The sequence below is a fragment of the Mixophyes fleayi genome, chromosome 3 (assembly GCF_038048845.1).
Source record: "Mixophyes fleayi isolate aMixFle1 chromosome 3, aMixFle1.hap1, whole genome shotgun sequence".
Taxonomy (NCBI): domain Eukaryota; kingdom Metazoa; phylum Chordata; class Amphibia; order Anura; family Limnodynastidae; genus Mixophyes; species Mixophyes fleayi.
In genome coordinates this window covers 187,279,221-187,297,245 of record NC_134404.1, presented here as the reverse complement: position 1 = coordinate 187,297,245, position 18,025 = coordinate 187,279,221, and the positions used below count along the sequence as shown (strand labels likewise).

Here is an 18,025-nt window from a genome sequence, read left to right as displayed (position 1 = left end):
CTACTGTATGGGCTAATGGAGCTGTGTTGCCGGTGTTCCAAACCACTAATGGCACTCGACTAGAATGTCAGCTCTCCTCTCCGTTGTTCGCCCTAACGATGGAACCTTTAGCTTCTCGAGTTTGAGCCAATTTAGCAATCACAGAAATTCAAGCGGGCAAGACTGATTATAAGATCTCCTTATATGCGGACGATATCTTGCTGACAGTTACTAATCCCCTTACTTCTCTCCCTTCCATACAGAGAGAACTTAGTGAACACGGCGAGCTATCTAACTTTAAAATCAATATGGACAAATCCGAAATCCTTCCTCTTAACTTAACGCCCCACCTGCTGGAGTCTTTCAAAGGTCCCCTCATTGGCACTTAAAACCCTTCAGAAACTAATTGCGCGTTTAGTCTGGGCAGGCAAACGACCACGGGTCCAAGCTCGCACGCTTCATCGTCGGACCTCGGAGGGAGGACTGGGTCTTCAAAATATTTCTAAGTATTACATTGCTACGCATCTGACCCAGCTAGCTCTATTTCACTCTTCGTCTGGCACTATACTATGGGTTGACATAGAGGCAAATAGCATACAGTTGCTTTCGCCACACACCCTTTTATAGATTCCAATTAAACATCGTCCACCACTCCTTTCGCACCCATCTTCTACTCGTTTCTCACTCCAGATTTGGGACTATAGTACTCGCACATTTCAGTTGTTAGCTAATCCTGAAATTATGTTTCCGTTATGGAACAACCCAGCCTTGCCTCATGCACAGTAAAAATCCTTTTCTCAACACTGGTTTAATCGTGGGCTCTGGTTTATGACAGATATAGCACCTATGCAATTTTTTCCTGAATTTGCAGATCTACAGCGGATATACAACATCCCCCATAAACGTTTATATCAATATCTTCAACTAAGGCATCTATTTCAATCACTTTTAGCGTTTAAAACCTTCTACCAATTAACGCCTTTGGAAACTTTTTGTCAAAAATAGATCTCCACCAACGGCTTAATTTCGACATTTTATAGTCTTCTGGTGGCATTTCATCAACCTATCAAGGATCGAGAAGAAGACTTGGGAATTGAACTGGAAATTGATGATTGGGCTGAAATTAGGACCCGAATCGGTAAAAGCTCTATTTGCGTGAGGACTAAAGAGAATGCATATAAGCTACTTTATAGATGGTACCTGGTCCCCACTCGTCTCAAAGCTATATTCCCCGATGCATTCAATTCCTGTTGGAGATCTTGTGGACAAGAAGGCTCTTTGTTACACATTTGGTGGTCTTATCCTAAATTGGTCAGATTCTGGCAAAAGATACATAATTTAATCCTTAGAATAACCTCAATACAAATTCCTACATGTCATTCCTATTCACTCCTGCACAGGCAAAAACCTGCCACTGACAAACATGAAACAGCACTAGTGAGCCATATCCTTAATGCTGCCAAGTGCGTGATAGCGGCAAATTGGAAACACTTAGAACCCCCAGTGATGCCTGAAATAATTAATAGGATTTGGCAGACTTATCGCTGCGAACACAAGTAAACTTCATGACCAACCAAACAAATCCGGAACATCTGGCAACCTTGGCTTGCGTCTTGCGGAGTAGAACAATCAAACACCTCTTGAGGTAGATACTGATACCATAAACTTAATGAATATCAGCCATTTAATATGAGATTTGATATTCATTAAGACACCAGGCTGAGTTCCTTTCTCTTTGTTATTTCTTTTTTTTTTCTCCCTTCCCTCCCTTCCTTTTCATGCATCTTCCCCTTAGCCACTTTCTTTGTTTTCCTCTCTTATTCCCAACCTGTGTTTCCTCCTCCTCTATTGTTCTTTTCTTTGGCTCCCCCCCCCCCTCCATTTCTAATTTTGATGTATTATTGTATTGATAACCAAGTTCTTAATAACATTATATACTGATTGAGCGGTCTATGCCCTAACCTACATGCTGTTAAAACTTGGAAAACCTTTCAATAAAATATGTTTAAAAAAAAAGTAAGAATCGTATCACTTTTATGTGCAGACCGCACACTAACCTATGACCCCTCCAAAAAACAGCAAATCAGTTTCAAGACTTCTACACTTCATTATACAATCTCAAACTGAAAGGGAAGACACAACAGCTGAAAATTAAACATTTTCTGCAGTCATGCCATCTCCCCCACTTTACCACAGCCCAATCTTCATATCCATGAGGAGATCTGTTGAGAAGATTACAGACTCGAAAAAAGCGTTTTGCAGGACCAAGTCCAGTCGTTTTCACCACATCCTATTATAAGTAATTTGCGGTGTCCTGCTCCTCATGTGGGTAGGTTTATTCAACTCAATAGAGCAAAAAATGTTGGCTAAAAGACTGGGCTCTGTCACAGTTGCCCTGGTCCACCCTGGCCAGATGGGGTTTGTCCCAACAGCATTAGGATCATTCATTTAATACATGTTGCTAACTGAAAGGCAGTCCCGGCTCTGGTGGTGGTCCTTGACGTAGAAAAGCTCTTTGATAGGCTAGAATGACCCATTATACAAAAATCTCTGCTGAGCAGAGGAATCAGAGTAGCCTTCTGATGGGGGTATATAACAATACTACAACAGCTTTGATGCTTGCAATTAGCTTCTCATCATCCCCTTTCAGATCAGAAAGATCATGAGGCCGGGTTGCTCCCTGTCTTCTTTAATATTTGTATTAGGAATGTAACCACTAGCAGGACACATTCACAGAAACCCCGACATCTCAGAAGTCAAATGCAGATTCATGTGTACACACTAAACACATTGTGCAAGATTTACCTTCAGATCTATGCTCTTCGTCGGTCATAATCATCGGCTGAAAAGATCTTGACTCTGCACACTCCATAGAGATTTATGGACACTGCTGGTCATGAGTACATACACACTGCAGAATTGGAACAACATTGTTCTATCGTTGAATGACATATTTCTACTTTTGTTTAAAAATCAAATGAAACAATACGATGTGCTTTGGACTGATAATCGTTCATCGCTACAGCGTTCACACTAATGTGATATCGACCCGAACGGTCGTTTATCGTGTGATTGGTCTGATAACTGACTGAAAACCCTGTAGTGTGTACCCAGCCTTACACAGAGAAACCCAAATTTACAGTGAAATCTCAAAATGAATTTCAACTCATTATCAACGGATGTTAAAACACAATCAACAAAAAGACTGTCATGAAATAGCTGGAAAACACTGGACCCAGCAGAGTGGTCCAAAATGAAATCTAATTTAGCAAACAGTTCAAATTCAGTAAAGTTAAAGAAACTAAGGAGTTTTTTTTATAGATGGTATTGGGTGCAACACGCCTCCACTCCATCTTCCCAAATTCCACAGACTTATGCTGGAGTGTGGACAGAGGCACATTATTGTGGCCATGCCCTTATGTAAGACGTTACTGTACAAATATCCACAATCTTATCAAAACTATAACCAGTGTCCAGCAACTACTCCTTCTGCCTAGACCAATACTGAACACCCTACGACACACCCAAAAATTTGTAAGACATATCCTAAACGCAGCAAAATGTCACTTTGCTTCCAACTGGAAAGAGAGAAAAGCACCCTCCCTATCCACTTCAATCAATAGCATTTTGTTAAATTATATGGAAAACATCAGACATTTTATGTAATATGCCAAACAACTTTTCAAGCCTGGGCCCCTTTACAGACTACTATGAGGCCAAACCCACTGTTAACCACCATCTGAATCAAACTAGCCACTCATAAAATAGTTAGCATCAGGCTATTCCCCCCCTCAGCGACTCCTCCTATCATATATCAAGCTTTAAACATATGCCCTAGGGCAGGGTTTCCCAAACTCAGTCCTCAGGGACCCCTAACAGTGCACGTTTTCCCAGATCTCCTTGCTGGAGCACAGGTGTATCCATTAGTGACTGATAATTTGTAATTATACCACCTGTGGATCTGTTACAATGTGTCAGTAAGTAATGATTACACCTGTGCTCCAGCAAGGAGATATGGAAAACCTGCACTGTTAGGGGTCCCGGAGGACTGAGTTTGGGAATCACTGCCCTAGGGTATAACTTTGGGGATTATCACAAAGTTGTTTCTGAGCAAACTGTGTTTAGTAAAGTATTTGGTAAAGTTTTCTTGCATATCAGTTGACATCGGTGTTCCAAAATATTGCATGCTGCTATCTGCCCCATGCACCATCTAACCTTCTCTTGTATGTATAGCTTCTTGCTCTTTTACCTACTTTGTTCATCCCTGTTAGATTCCCACACTATATAATATATGCAAATAGGAATCCAGTTCATGTATTGCTTTGTAGTTCTTAATTAACTAGAGAGAAATTATGACCTCAGAATTTTCCAATTGCTTATAAAACCATTAAGCCAAATTGTGTACAATGGCAATTATGTGGGGATCCCTCTCTTGTTACTTAAAGCCAGGAGTCAGACCAAACAGTCAAGGATAAGGCAGATATAGAAGTGTTCCTACTGTGCATGCCAATTCAATTAGGACAGCATAAGAAAGTAAACGCTTATACAAACAAAAACAGAGCACATACTAATTTTCAATTTCGGTATGTTTCAGCCATGGTGTGAAAGGTACAGACCTCAATTATGAGCAGCATATGGATTTGATGTATAAATTAATACCTTGCAATATTTGTGGATCCGTCTGCTAAAGAAGAGCGAAAATGTGGGAAAATGTGCTTCAAATAACGGTCTATATTTAAAATACTAGTAAAGAACATGGGACTGCTTTCATACTTTAGCGTACCTCCCAACATTTGGAAACTGGAAAGAGGTACAAACTGCTGCGCCGGTCCGGACTGTCACATTTGTTTTTACTTAATTTTTTGTAAAAATATTTGAGGGCGGAGAAGTGGGGGACCGCAGAGGGCCAGAACAACCGATTTTGCGGGCCTTACACGGCCCGCCGGCCACACATTCCCCACCCTTAACTTAAACAATCAAAACAACCAGATGATGTTTACATTATATTTCACTGTCCAGCAGTGACCTTTAATGGAAAAGATCCATGCATCTATAGCTGGCCACACACAAAGGCCGTTCAACTGTCAGAAACACTGATACATGAAAGAATCTTACTCAAAATGGAATATCTACCATTAGAAAGTGACAATTTACTTGAAAGTATGTATTGTTTCATTTTTACTGTCTAAACAAACCGTGCATTTTCAAATAAAACATGACTCTCACATGGAAAACAAGAGCATGTGGGAGTTTGAGTAATATGAGAAATTATTAAACTGAAACCATATGCTTTTCTAAAATAACAACAGATCTTCAAGATGCTTTCGTTCTGTATTGGCATAAGCTTCCTGTATTTGTTCTTTTTGGATGTAACTGAAAACCAGCAGAGTTTGTTTTTCCATTTAATACTAGAAATTGAAATCATAAAAAGTTTGAGATGAAGGGAAAATAAGTGAATTGTACTCACTAATAATTGCATTCTCTTGAATTACTCCAAGGCAGTCCTTACTGGTGGGTTATCCCAGTAGAGACAGGAAAAAAGGTTGCCATCCCAGAAGGTATATAATGTGAATGCTCATTTCATAGTTTGTCTCTCCCTAATGAAATGAAAGCTCTTACAGATGTGATGTACCCAAGCAATACTCTGGGGTGGGTTCTAAAGGAATAAATCAGTGCAACCAATTTAGATTCTGCATATAAAAGTATTTATTGTTCATTTTTCCAAATTGTGTGTCAGTTGCTGCTACATATCCAGAAGGCAACGTCTGGAAAAAGTACATAGCAAAGCCCAGTCTGCATCGGCAATTTGCCAAAGTCTGAACTTCATGTGCCCAAGAGGTCACCACTACTCTTGTTGAATGTCTTCTCAATTTCTTTGGCACCTCTTGTTCATTATTCTTATAGGCCTATACTTTTACTTGTCGAACCTACTGTGCTAGTGTGTCTTTTGATGATTTTTGTCCTTAGCGTGAACCCTTCAGGATTAAAAATAAATTATCTTTTTTTCCTATATTTCTCTGCCCTTGAAAAATACAGAGTTCGCTCTTAACTAAAAAGTCTGGGGGGTAAATGTATCAAGCTGAGAGTTTTCCGGCGGGTTTGAAAAGTGGAGATGTTGCCTGTAGCAACCAATCAGATTCTAGCTATCATTTTGTAGAATGTACTAAATAAACGATAACTAGAATTTGATTGGTTTTTCAAAGCCGCCGGAAAACTCTCAGCTTGATACATTTACCCCCGGAAGTACAATTTACTAGTTTATATGAACAATTGACACTACCAAAAAAATCTGGGTTTGTTGTCATCTTCACTGTATATGTTGAGGAATTGTTCTTTAAACCACAATGCTTGAATTTCACCCACTTTTCAAGGTCACCTAAAAAAACAAACAAAAAAACCTTGAGTTGACTCTTCTGCTGGATTCTGACACTGGAAATTCTAGGACTGTAGTGCCAGAAAGTATTTAATGCAGGGGAGTATTCATTTAGTTGCTTGGACAAATTCCCCCACTAAATAGTGTGTTTCTGGACTAAAGACTGGTAGTAAACTGAGTGCTGAAATCTGCACCTTTAATGCATATTGGGTCCTTCTGCAATCCCTCCTGAAGCATGTCCAGAACTTAGGGTATATTTGCATCCACAGGATTAATAATTATGATCTTGCACCAACCTTTACTCCAGTATTTCTTTTCTTTCTTTCTCTACCTTGTCTGAGACTCCATTGTTCTTGAGAATGGACCATTCAATTAATAGGCTCTCAAGGAAAGTCTTTGGGCTTGGATGACAGATGTGCCCTTGATGTAACCGATCTGGATGAGGAGGCAGAGACCAGACAGAGCTGTTCTAGGCCCATTTCCCATGCCTGTGAACCACTGCCAGTGAGGCCAATATGGAACAATTGCTATCACTTGAACCCCCTCCTTCTTCTGTGTGCAAGCTACGAGGGGTATTGGGGGTGAATATATAACTTAGTTTGTAACTCCATGGTTCTATCAATGTGTCCATTTTCTGTGCTTTGAGATTCTTGTGATCCTTTAGGAACCTTTTTTTTGTGACCTGCTTGGACACTTCCCTGTTTAGTCTTCATTCCCCCTAGACAAATCTGTCCAATCTAGTCTGCTATTTGTTGTTTAGGACTGCTATATGCAGGGTCTCCAGGGATTTTTGAATAGTCACCTGCCCATGCTAGATTCTTCTGTCTTGTACTTCTGTAATCTGTACTTCTGTCATAATGGACACACTCCTGTGTCCCTTTGTTGGTTTAAAAATGTTATATTGCTCTTCCTTCCAAGCTATCTGCATGCAATTTCTTTTGATGACCATACCAACTGTAGTACTTCTGCTTGTTAAGGAGCCCATCCTCTGGAGCTCGAATTTGTGGTAAATTGGGCTTTCATTCTTGCGGAGTTATCTTATTTTTCATTGTTGGACTTGATCCAGGGACTTTCGATGAGATCCCATTGGTTTATTTCTGAAATGCAATCTTATCGGAGATGAAAACATCTCTAACAGTCTGACAAACTCTTATTGAGGACTATTGCTACTGTTGAACTTGGAAAAGCGACTGTTGCAGCTTCTGCTCTGTCCTCTGATATTGAGGCATGTAAACTGGAAATGGTGTCCCAAGAAGAACACCCTGAGGAAGCAGTGATGTTGCGCAACAGGGGGTCCAGATATCTTGTAGGTCTGACGTCAGTAAGTCACTATTCCTGATGGCATTTAGAATCAAATTGATTGACTCCATGCCAAAATGTTTTGCTTCTAAAAATTGATTGAGACTTTTTAAGTCTAGCACAGCTTGAAAACCTCATGTCTTTAACGAAAATATTTTGGAGTAAAAGCAGTTTACTTTCTGTGTTGTTGAAAAAAAAGTGATAAACTTCTTCATTAATGTTTTCAAATTGTCACACAATGCCTTTCTTGTGCCAAAGATGCTGGGTTTTGTGATTTCTTAAACACATTCTTCCTGGGTGCAGAACAAAACTCTATCCTGTCACCCTTGCCTATATTGTCTTGAAACCATTGATCTTGTGTAATCCTTTTCCAAATACTTTGTGATCCTGCCTCCCAGCAAACATGCTGAAGACTGCATTGTCCTTGAGTCAGTGGATTTCTGGGGCATCTTCCTTCTTTGCCTCTGAAGCATTGAAAAAGCTGTTTATTTGAAATCTCTCCATATTGTCTTGAATATTGCTTACCTGAGGAATATGTCCTGGCTGCTTTATATTACTGCCATAATGATTGGTAGGCAATGTAATTTGCCTTCTGTGGACTTCCTGGTTATCAAATTTAATTTATTGCCAAAAATGATACCACCTTCAAAAGGATAGTGTAACCTATATTTTGATTGATGATCTGTTGTCCAAAGGCACAGCTACAGTACTCTCCTGGCTACCACATTGATGCTATGCTTCTGGCTGAAAAAGTAATTGCTTCCAGGAATGCCTCACACATGAAATCAATTTCCTTTCTTCAGGATTTTTTAATTTTTAAGATTATGTCTGCTTACCTTCCTTAGCATATCTTCAAACAAGTTATCCAATTCTCAGTGCCTGTAATACCAAATATCATAGCTACTTCTGCTTTAATCACTGTTCCTGCTGAAACAATATTTCTCACTTTTCTGTACATAGGGTATCTTAGAGGTTCCCTGTATTTTAACATTCAATCAGTCTTAGCTGATAGACAAACTAGAGCACCATAGTCTATTAACATGTTTAATCAATATACCAACTATCTCTGGGTTCCCTTTTCTCACTATCTGAATATTCCTTGCCACATGATTATACAGATTCCACGGAGAAGACCTCCTACATGCTGTTAAACTCCATATACTTCTGAGACCTGGACCTTTAAATCCCCTTGGCTAGGCTGAAGATCCTCTTTTGATACAAAATACTTAATCATCCATCCAATGAGTTCTTTAAATTGTTCTGGGTGTTGCCCTGTATCATCTATGTGGATTACAATTCATGCGTAAGGCTTCTTTATAATCATCGGGTAAACTCTTAACATAGGTTCCACATATAAGATTATGGGATTTACGGTCTTCTTCCTCTCTACAGTCTCTATAAGAGTACTAAAAGAAGGGAATGTATAAGAATGTCTATCTATCTCTGCTATATTTGAACCAAAAGACCCCTAGCTATGGGCATAACTACAATGAGCATCTTTAAGCTTCTGTGGGGCGGGTTCCAGATCCATGCTCCAGGCTGTGCCTCCAAGAATCAGTGAACTGAACCAGTTCCACAAACACCACCGCCACCATACTAGTGACCGGTGCCCCCAGAAGTGACATCAGCTGCTCGGGTTGCATTGCCCAATGACATGGCACCACATTCAGCACTTGGAATCCACCACCGCTTTCACTACAGACACAATGGATTTATGGTCCAGGGAGCCACCCCTATCATAATCAGCCTACAAAATCATGGTGTGACACCAGGACCCTCTAGTTTGACACTACCGCTGCCTCACTCAGCTATGGAAGGAGTCACATTAAATAGCCTATCTTCCGGGGTTGCGACCTTTTCTCCTGTCTAAACTTGGCTAAATACTAATTTTATGTGTACCACAACCTCTTTACCCTTACAACCCAGTCTCATTTTACTTTATCTTCTCTGAGCGTGACAGAGCCTAGGAAATCACTTTTCATACTCACTCCTCACGCTCTCCACATTACAGAATCCAAATGTAAGGGGATGTAAAATTAGTAAATATGAGACAACATTTGCAGATACTGCACCTCATATTTCTTTCATCATTTTGCTTTTTTAAAGTGTAATTTAAAAGATCAACAAGTGGTATTCCCACTGTTATTTAAACACTGCTCTTAGTATGGAGATGTGGATACCTTTGGATTGTTGTTGAGGTGTTGAAGTGTACTACTCAACCAAGAAGTAGCCGGCTGGGGACCTTTGCAATAATTAAATGTTACAATAATACAAACCCTGTATAAATTAGGGATGTGCACCGGCCACTTTTGGTGTCTCGTGTTTTGGATTCGGATTTGCTTGAGGTTTTGGGTTCGGATTTGTTTCGCAAAACACCTGACGAAAGGTTTTGGTTCAGATTTAAGGTTTTGGATTCGGATTTATTTTGAAAAAAAACATAAAAAGTGCTAAAAACAAGTTTTGTGTTTTTTTTCACTCCTACGCTATTATTAACCTCAATAACAATCATTTCCACTAATTTCCAGTCTATTCTGAACACCTCACAATATTGTTTTTAGGCCAAAAGGTTGCACCGAGGTAGCTTGAGCACATAATGCCAAAAAAAGAGATACAAGATGGAATTGTTCTGGGCCCTCCCTCCCACCCCTCGCGAGATTCGACGCGAGACTTGGACGACAGAGCCTCGTTTTCAATTTTTTGCCCGCCGGAAATATCCGAACAGTGCTCGGATCCCGTTCGGATCTGCACTGTTCGGGTGGGCTCGGATTAGCGGAATCCGAGCCCACTCATCTCTAGTATAAATACAATTACATGCTGATCGTAAAAGCACCTTAAGGTGGCGACAAGAAATCGATCCTCTGCCAACTAATAATGATTTTGGAGAATATTCTTCACAAAAAAAATACAGAGACAATCTATTTGCTCCTTAGTGACACAAAGCAAATTCAGAGAGTCATGTTTCTTAATATTTATATCAGCTATGGTTTGATTTCAAAGCACCAAACGTTAAAGGCATTAAAGTATATTTTTTCCCCTCAAACTTTAATACAAATCTACTAAAACGTGAAAAAACTAAAAGCTAAACAAACTAAGATATGGATTACATACAAAAAAAAAAAAAAATCAAGAAAATAAACGACAGTAACATGTTAAATTTAAAAAAATACTATATATGCTACTCAAAATGCAAATCCTCTTTTGGAATACAGTAATCCAGGATAAATATCCAAAATACCTGCCCTCCTGCATATTTAGAAAAAAGGATGGTCCATTCAATAATACCTTAGACCTTATTATTGCTTTAAATCTTCAATGGAATTATGCTGTTACATTAGTTACACGACAACCAGAAGGAAATGTAAGAGTACTTTAGACTGTTACAAATACCTATAAACTTGCTAAGTAAACAAATTAGGTGAGGCTTTTATTAGAATATTTGTTAGGTTATGGCGATTATCATCATCATCATGTATTTATATAGCGCCACTAATTCTGCAGCGCTGTACAGAGAACGCACTCACATCAGTCCCTGCCCCATTGGAGCTTACAGTCTAAATTCCCTAACACACACAGACAGAAACACAGAGTAGGGTCAATTTAATAGCAGCAAATGAACCTACTAGTATGTTTTTTGATTGTGGGAGGAAACCGGAGCACCCGGAGGAAACCCACGCAAACACAAGGAGAACATACAAACTCCACACAGATAAGGCCATGGTCGGGAATCAAACTCATGACCCTAGCGCTGTGAGGCAGAAGTGCTAACTAATAAACCACTAAACCTGTTAATCAATTTATTGTTGAGACATATGGTAATAGTGGCATTAGCCTTTAGAAAACATCTCTGTAGTGGTCTGAAAAACTATTCCTTTTAACACAACTATTTCTATATCCACAGACACTGTGTTCCTTCCTTCAACCCATGTAAAGATTAGAAACATGGCACAAATGTAGCATCAGTTTAAGTGCTATGTATAAGGACGTATTAACCACCACTAAAAGACAAATACTTGTGTGTAAGCAAATAGCTGATACACTTAAATTACCAATTATAAAATAATGATGTCACATATGTAACAATGGTAACATGGTAACAATCCAATTTGAAAGCCCTCTATTTTGCCAGGTTAGCAGAACTGAAAGAACCCCCATGCGAGAGAAAAACAAAAAAAATAGCTGCGTTAATTGGGTTTCAAATTTCATATATGCAAACACAGGAATAAAAAATATATATATCCCTTACCTAAATGAGGAAGGTGGTCTGTTGTCCGATGTCCTAGATGATGATGGTCCAAACAGCTTTCTTTGATCCTCTCTTGGTGTAAAAGGCCTTTTGGTTGTCAATGTTCGTAAAGAATGTCTTGCTTCATTAATTATTTCAGCGCTTGTCTTTTGTACAGACGTGGGAGGTTGGTAAAAAGGGTCAGTTTTCTTATCACGTGAAGAGTACATCTTCCTTTTCCTGTTAATTTTATTTCAGTTACAAGTGACACCATCAGAAAAAAGACTTCTTAAGAATAAATGAAAATACATGGTCAAAATATTATTATTATAATTGTCTTTCAGTCAAATAGCGTCAACATTCTAAGCCAGGCCTGTCCAACCTATGGCTCTCCAGGTGTTGTGAAACTACAAGTCCCAGCATGTGCTGACGGCAAACAGCTATCTACAGGTAAAGCATGCTAGGGCTTGTAGTTCCACAACACCTGGAGAGCCACAGTTTGGCCTGTTCTAAGCAATACTGTACAGAGAGAGCTGCTAACCAATGAGTACTACCAACTCATTGACAGAAGCATACAGGTATTTACAATAAAAATGCACAATGCCAAGCTACTACTCAGAAAATTATTTATTATAGGGTGGGACCACAGGGGTGCTGTTCTGGACAATTCCTGAAAAAGGAAATACCAATCAATGCAATTCTAAATTTCCATTACTTTACCAGGATATCACCTAACCAATGAAAGAAGAACAAAAATGGCTATTAGGGAGTGACTATAACTTTAAAATTCGTAAACCTTTACATGCACTTTGTCTTAGAAAAAATCTACATCGGTTGTCCAATGACGCATAAAAGTTTGCATGCTGGCCAAGGTTGCATCTCTGCAAATCTGATAATACGAGGATACTGCATTCTTGGCCCAAGAAGTGGCAACTGCTCTGGTAGAAAGCGCTTCACTTTCTTTAGTACTTTATATGTTTCCAAAAAATCACCTGCATAAACCATATTTGATATAGGGATGTTTGATTGAAAATGCTTGTTTTTTCATCCACTGCTATGGCCATTGTGTGTGCCAGTAAAATGGCCAATAGTAAGGTGTGTTTTCTCCCTGGGGAGAGTCTTACAATGATTTTTTATTTTAACATCCAAAAAATTTTTATTAAAGTTTTGCAGTTATTGGGGATACAAAGGAGCAAAAAATGGACAGAGGAAAAAACAGTAAACCAAAGGAAAATGGTACATGGTGGGGAGTGAACACAATAAAACAGGCAAAGCAGTATAAACATTTCCATCAATAGAAACAACAACATTGCAAGGCCAAAAGGGTATGTAGAGCAACCAGAAGAAGCTCAGATGTGGATTTGGGGATTCAACCAAACTAACATCGAGTGGGAAAGACACAAGGGTAGGTTGGCTACAAGGGGCTGTCAGAGGTATACCCATGCCAACTAAAGCACTTAATTAAAGGGGAAGATGCTGCAGATGAGTAAGGCATGTAAAGCGTCTCAATCTCGAAAACCAAATTGGACCTTAGAAATTATTTTGTGAGGAGATGGGAAGTGTGGGATCCTTCCATGATTGAGCTATACAAGCCCAAGCAGTGATGAAGATGTGGCCAACCACATATCTGTCACAAGATGGTACTTGGGGAGAGTGATGAAGGAGTGCCAGTTCCCGTAAAAAGGTAAGTATTGGGTGTGTAACATCTCTAAGCTGAAAATTTCCGTCCACAGAGTCTGAACTACAGGGCAGTGCAAGAATATATGAAAGACATCACCAATCTCATTGCAAGTGCGGCAACAATACTTGGAATGGAAGGGACACATTTTATGGAGGTTTGCAGGGCTCAAATATAACCTGTTAATTTATTGTTGAGACATCTGAACATATGGTAAGCAGGCAAAAATATGGTCTCCTGTTGGGCTATGGAGAATGATCTCTTGTTACGAAAGAAAACACCCAATCAAGATTCCATCAAGAGAGGAAGGTCTTCTGTTATTTAGGTGGAGTCTGCTAGCCGACTAGATGGTTTTTTTTCAATCCAAATACTAATTATTGAAAGCATCAGAAGCATTACTGACAAAGTTTATAGAAAAAGAATAATAACAACATGCTAACAACCAAAAATACACAAGGCAGTCTGCAACACAAGAACAAAATGTACGAGTACAGCCAGGAACTTGTGATATACAAGAAAGATATAGATATAGATATACAAGAGGAAGGAAGGAAGGAAGGACTAGGAATAAGGGCGGCAGGGCAGAAGGGGTAGGTGAGAGATACACAGGTTTGCAAACACACTAAATGAAATCCCCATAGAACAGATATCGAGTTCTTGCTTAAAGTTTGGGAGAGGTTGGTTGTGGAAGGAGATCCATGGAGCCACTTTATAGAAAGATGCAGAGGGTTTCTCAAAATGCTCATTTTGCACTCCATCTGATGATATGTGTGCCACAAACGGTTGCAGAAAGAGACAATGGATGGGGCATGGGGGGGGGGGGGGTCTTTTCCATGAGGCTACTTTTTGACATGTTGCAGCACTCATGATAATTCTATTAGTATTAAACGGGATCTGTTGATCAAGGGGGCTAGAAGTAACTTCCTTCCAGAATTACTTAAGTTTAGAGCAGCTCTACCAGATGAGCAAAAAGGACCCCAGCTGGCCACGGTTCCTCCAACAGGAGTCTAAGGCACTTGGGAAGATGCCAGGGAACCTAGCAGAACCATAATACCATCAGTAAATAATTGTATGGGCACTCTGATACGTACATCAATGGTGGATTTTGCGGTCTTGAATCTGTGCTTTTTTTACCGGACCAGATAAATCGCAAAACTAGTTAGTACAGAGAACTCACTTACATCAGTCCCTGTCCCATTGGGCCTTACAGTCTAAATTCCCTAACACACACAGACTAGGATCAATTTGTTAGCAGCCAATTAACCTACCAGTATGTTTTTGGCGTGTGGGAGAAAACCGGAGCACCCGGAGGAAACCCACGCAAACACGGGGAGAACATACAAACTCCTCACAGATAAGGCCATATTCGGGAATTGAACTCATGACCCCAGTGCTGTAAGGCAGAAGTGCTAACCACCGTGCTGCCCATAAATGGTATGTCACATCGTCATAATTCCATCATGTTTGGTATTTAAATGTGCGGGAGATTATGACCGGTTTATTGAAAGGGGAGTTATGTCTCTGGGATATATCTGAGAGAAGTTACCAAAGGTCAAAACTTTAGGAATAGTTTTGAACAAACCCTAGGTGACACCCAGGGGACATTTCCGCCCCCAACATTAACATCCACACTGCCCCTGTGAATGCAGTCCCATTTGATTTTGCTTAAAAACCTGTGTTGTGAAAGGACTTGTGGGAAATCAATTCACATTGATAAGCTGTCCATCTTCCAAGCCAATTTCCCTTGGCCAGAAAATCAACTCATGTAAATGCTACTCTGGATGTAACCCCTTTTACTTTAAACTGCTTTGCTTGTGTATGTAATCTCAGTCTATTAATTGTTTATTATTTATTTTTTATATCTGAATGCCCTGTACTTTTGTATATTAAATCTATAATTTAATATTTTCGTCCTTGATACTCTAACGAATCCATTAGCCTGTTAAGAATATAGGTTGACCATGGTAACCCTTTGAATGGCAGTGTGTGATTTGTTAATACATTTGATTAACAAGCTTAGTGTATGCTTGCATTTACATTTGTGTAACAGTCTGGAGGTGTGAAGAATTAACCCTTTGTTTGCTGGTGTGGGTCTTGCTAGTCTGTGAGCAGCTAGAAGCCTTGGGTTCCAGTGGGGGGACAGTATATTGAAGTCCTATTGCCCGTATTCAATAGGTGGTGGCAAACCTGAAGTGTGTGGAGGGTGTGAGAGCGCTGTTTGGTGGTGATTCAGTAGGTATATAATCTGTGTGATAGGTAGAGAGAGAGACTGCGGGCTGGAATCATGTGTTACCTCATACAGCAAACACCCCAAAGTCACGGCCGCTGGGAGCGTGTTTGTGACACTTGTGCACACTCGAAAAGGTAAGTGCTTGGATTAGTACATCAAGATGGCATCAACTGTAAAGTGCAGTATCTTGTTCCCTCTGACAGAATAAACTGGGTAGATTGTGGAGTTCCACGGTGAACCCAGGCAAGCCATAGTAATGTGTCTTGTACTGAGAGCAACTCAAAAGTGAGCTTCGAGGGGTAGAGACTACATATTCAGGAGGGCATTACCAGTACTCGTAGGTACCAGAATTTACGTATTAACGGTTACCTTTAATGGAGAATACATGCAATTGGGGCTGTGCAATAGGGGTGACTGTTCAGGGTGCAACGCTTAAGAAGGGCGCAGTTTTTTAATATTTTAGGTTCATTTGGATCAAATTGAGGACTTCGGGAGGGGCGGCATTTTTCTCTCGTTCCAGGCACTAAGATTTTAAGCTACAGCTCTGCATATACAATATGTTGTTATATACAACTTACAGAATCACAAAGAAAGCTTAGTATTTGGCAAGAGTGAATATAAAGTAAACATCTTATATAGTGCAGAAAATATCATTCAATTTAAAGTAAAAATAAAAATGTAGGTAGTCCAGTCACCCAGCCCATGAAAGCCCCCTATGGGACCATTCGAGGGGGCAGATGCCCCCAACCCAGCCTCTGATAATGATATAAGACACAAAAGTAAAAATGCGTATATAATGTAAAAAAATATATAATTGCAAAAGATAGAACAATTATAAGTCACAAGGAAAGCAGATGGATCCTTGGTACCATTACATTTATACGCAATAACTTACGTCACAAAGCACAAGTTAGCAATGGATTGTGGTAATTTAAATAAAACTGCTAATCCTTCTTAAACAATACATAAAAATAGCAACATAACCAGTCACTGTACACTGTGCAAAGTGCATGTACAGTATTTCACTCACAGTAATATGTAACGTGACGTGTGGAGTGCAGGTTACAGACAGCAGAGCAGCGTGAGCTGTCACCATGGTAACGGCCGCGCGCACCTCTTACCCTCATTGTATCACCCAGAGTCAGTATCTATGGTAGTACCCTACCGCGCATGGTATCGGTGTACACTGTACAGACACCGACCGTGTGTAACCGGTGTCTGCACTGAATCCATATCCTGAGATAACTCACCTGTCCCCGTAGCTCCACGATACCTAGTTTCTGGAAAAACAATACGAGCGAAACCGCCGCCTTCCCAGCTAGAAGTTGCACCGCGCTTGCGCACTAGCCACATGACTGAGGCGGGCCCAGTGTTAGTATCACCTGGTGTGATGGATGCTCAGCTGAGAGTTGAATTACCTAAGTAATGAGAGTACTGAGAACAGGCGTTGAAACTAGATAATGCTGTGGTTTCTTTACCTCACCTCACAAAATAGTCTCCATGAACTATTCATTGTATAATAGTTTCTACAAAAGGTTCAGAATGATTTTTCTTTGTTGTAAGTATACTTGTCAACATTTTAAAATAATTTCCAGGCACCCTTTGCTACCTGGTAGAGGCATCTAAACATGTCACTTGCAGTAATGTTTAGGGGGGCTGGTGCACTACAATTACTATCATGAGGTATTAACCGAGCATGGCTGTAGAGTCATTTTTTGCATGGAAAATACCCTTTTCCAATCAATGTTAACCTTAAAAGACCATGAAATGAGAGTAGATAAGTTTGCATTCAGTTGAAAGACTATGTACTGTGCACTTGGTCAATATTGAAGGAATGATTCCAGGGCAGAAATTTAAAGGAGGAAAAAACTTTAAATTTTGTTTGTATTTAAATATCTTTTTAATTCTTTATGCACCAAATATGTAAGATTTATTTCTACCCTCCTCCTTTTACAGAGAGCCAGAAATTCTCTCTCACACTAGTTAGTTGACAACAGAGGAGTTGGAAAGGAATGAGGTTAAGGGGATGAGGAAGAGAAGATTGCAAATACCTCATCCTAAACAACAGGAGAGAAAGAACTGAGAGTGGACTTGATGAGTTGAAGAGAAGATGGGTTTGAGGTGTTGGATCTGGTGGATGGAAATTTAACAGTTGATCTTGCCTTTGCAGATAGCAGTGATGTTGAGACCAGAGAGGGAAGAATGGATGGTGGTGAGCAGAGAAACAATTTGGATGTGGCAAAG

General features: G+C 39.9%; 1 protein-coding gene across 1 annotated transcript in view; it reads right to left on the bottom strand.

Annotated features, from left to right (window-relative positions):
- ARMC2 (armadillo repeat containing 2) overlaps nt 1-17,117 on the bottom strand; it is an 82,294-nt gene extending 65,177 nt beyond the window's left edge. The window contains exons 1-2 of the mRNA XM_075202884.1: nt 17,032-17,117; nt 11,895-12,113 (exon numbers count right to left, since the gene is read on the bottom strand). Of these exons, the coding sequence (XP_075058985.1) occupies nt 11,895-12,103 (209 nt within the window). The 5' untranslated portion in view covers nt 12,104-12,113; nt 17,032-17,117. The remainder of the gene's footprint in view (nt 1-11,894; nt 12,114-17,031) is intronic.
- Between the last annotated feature and the right edge of the window lie 908 nt (nt 17,118-18,025).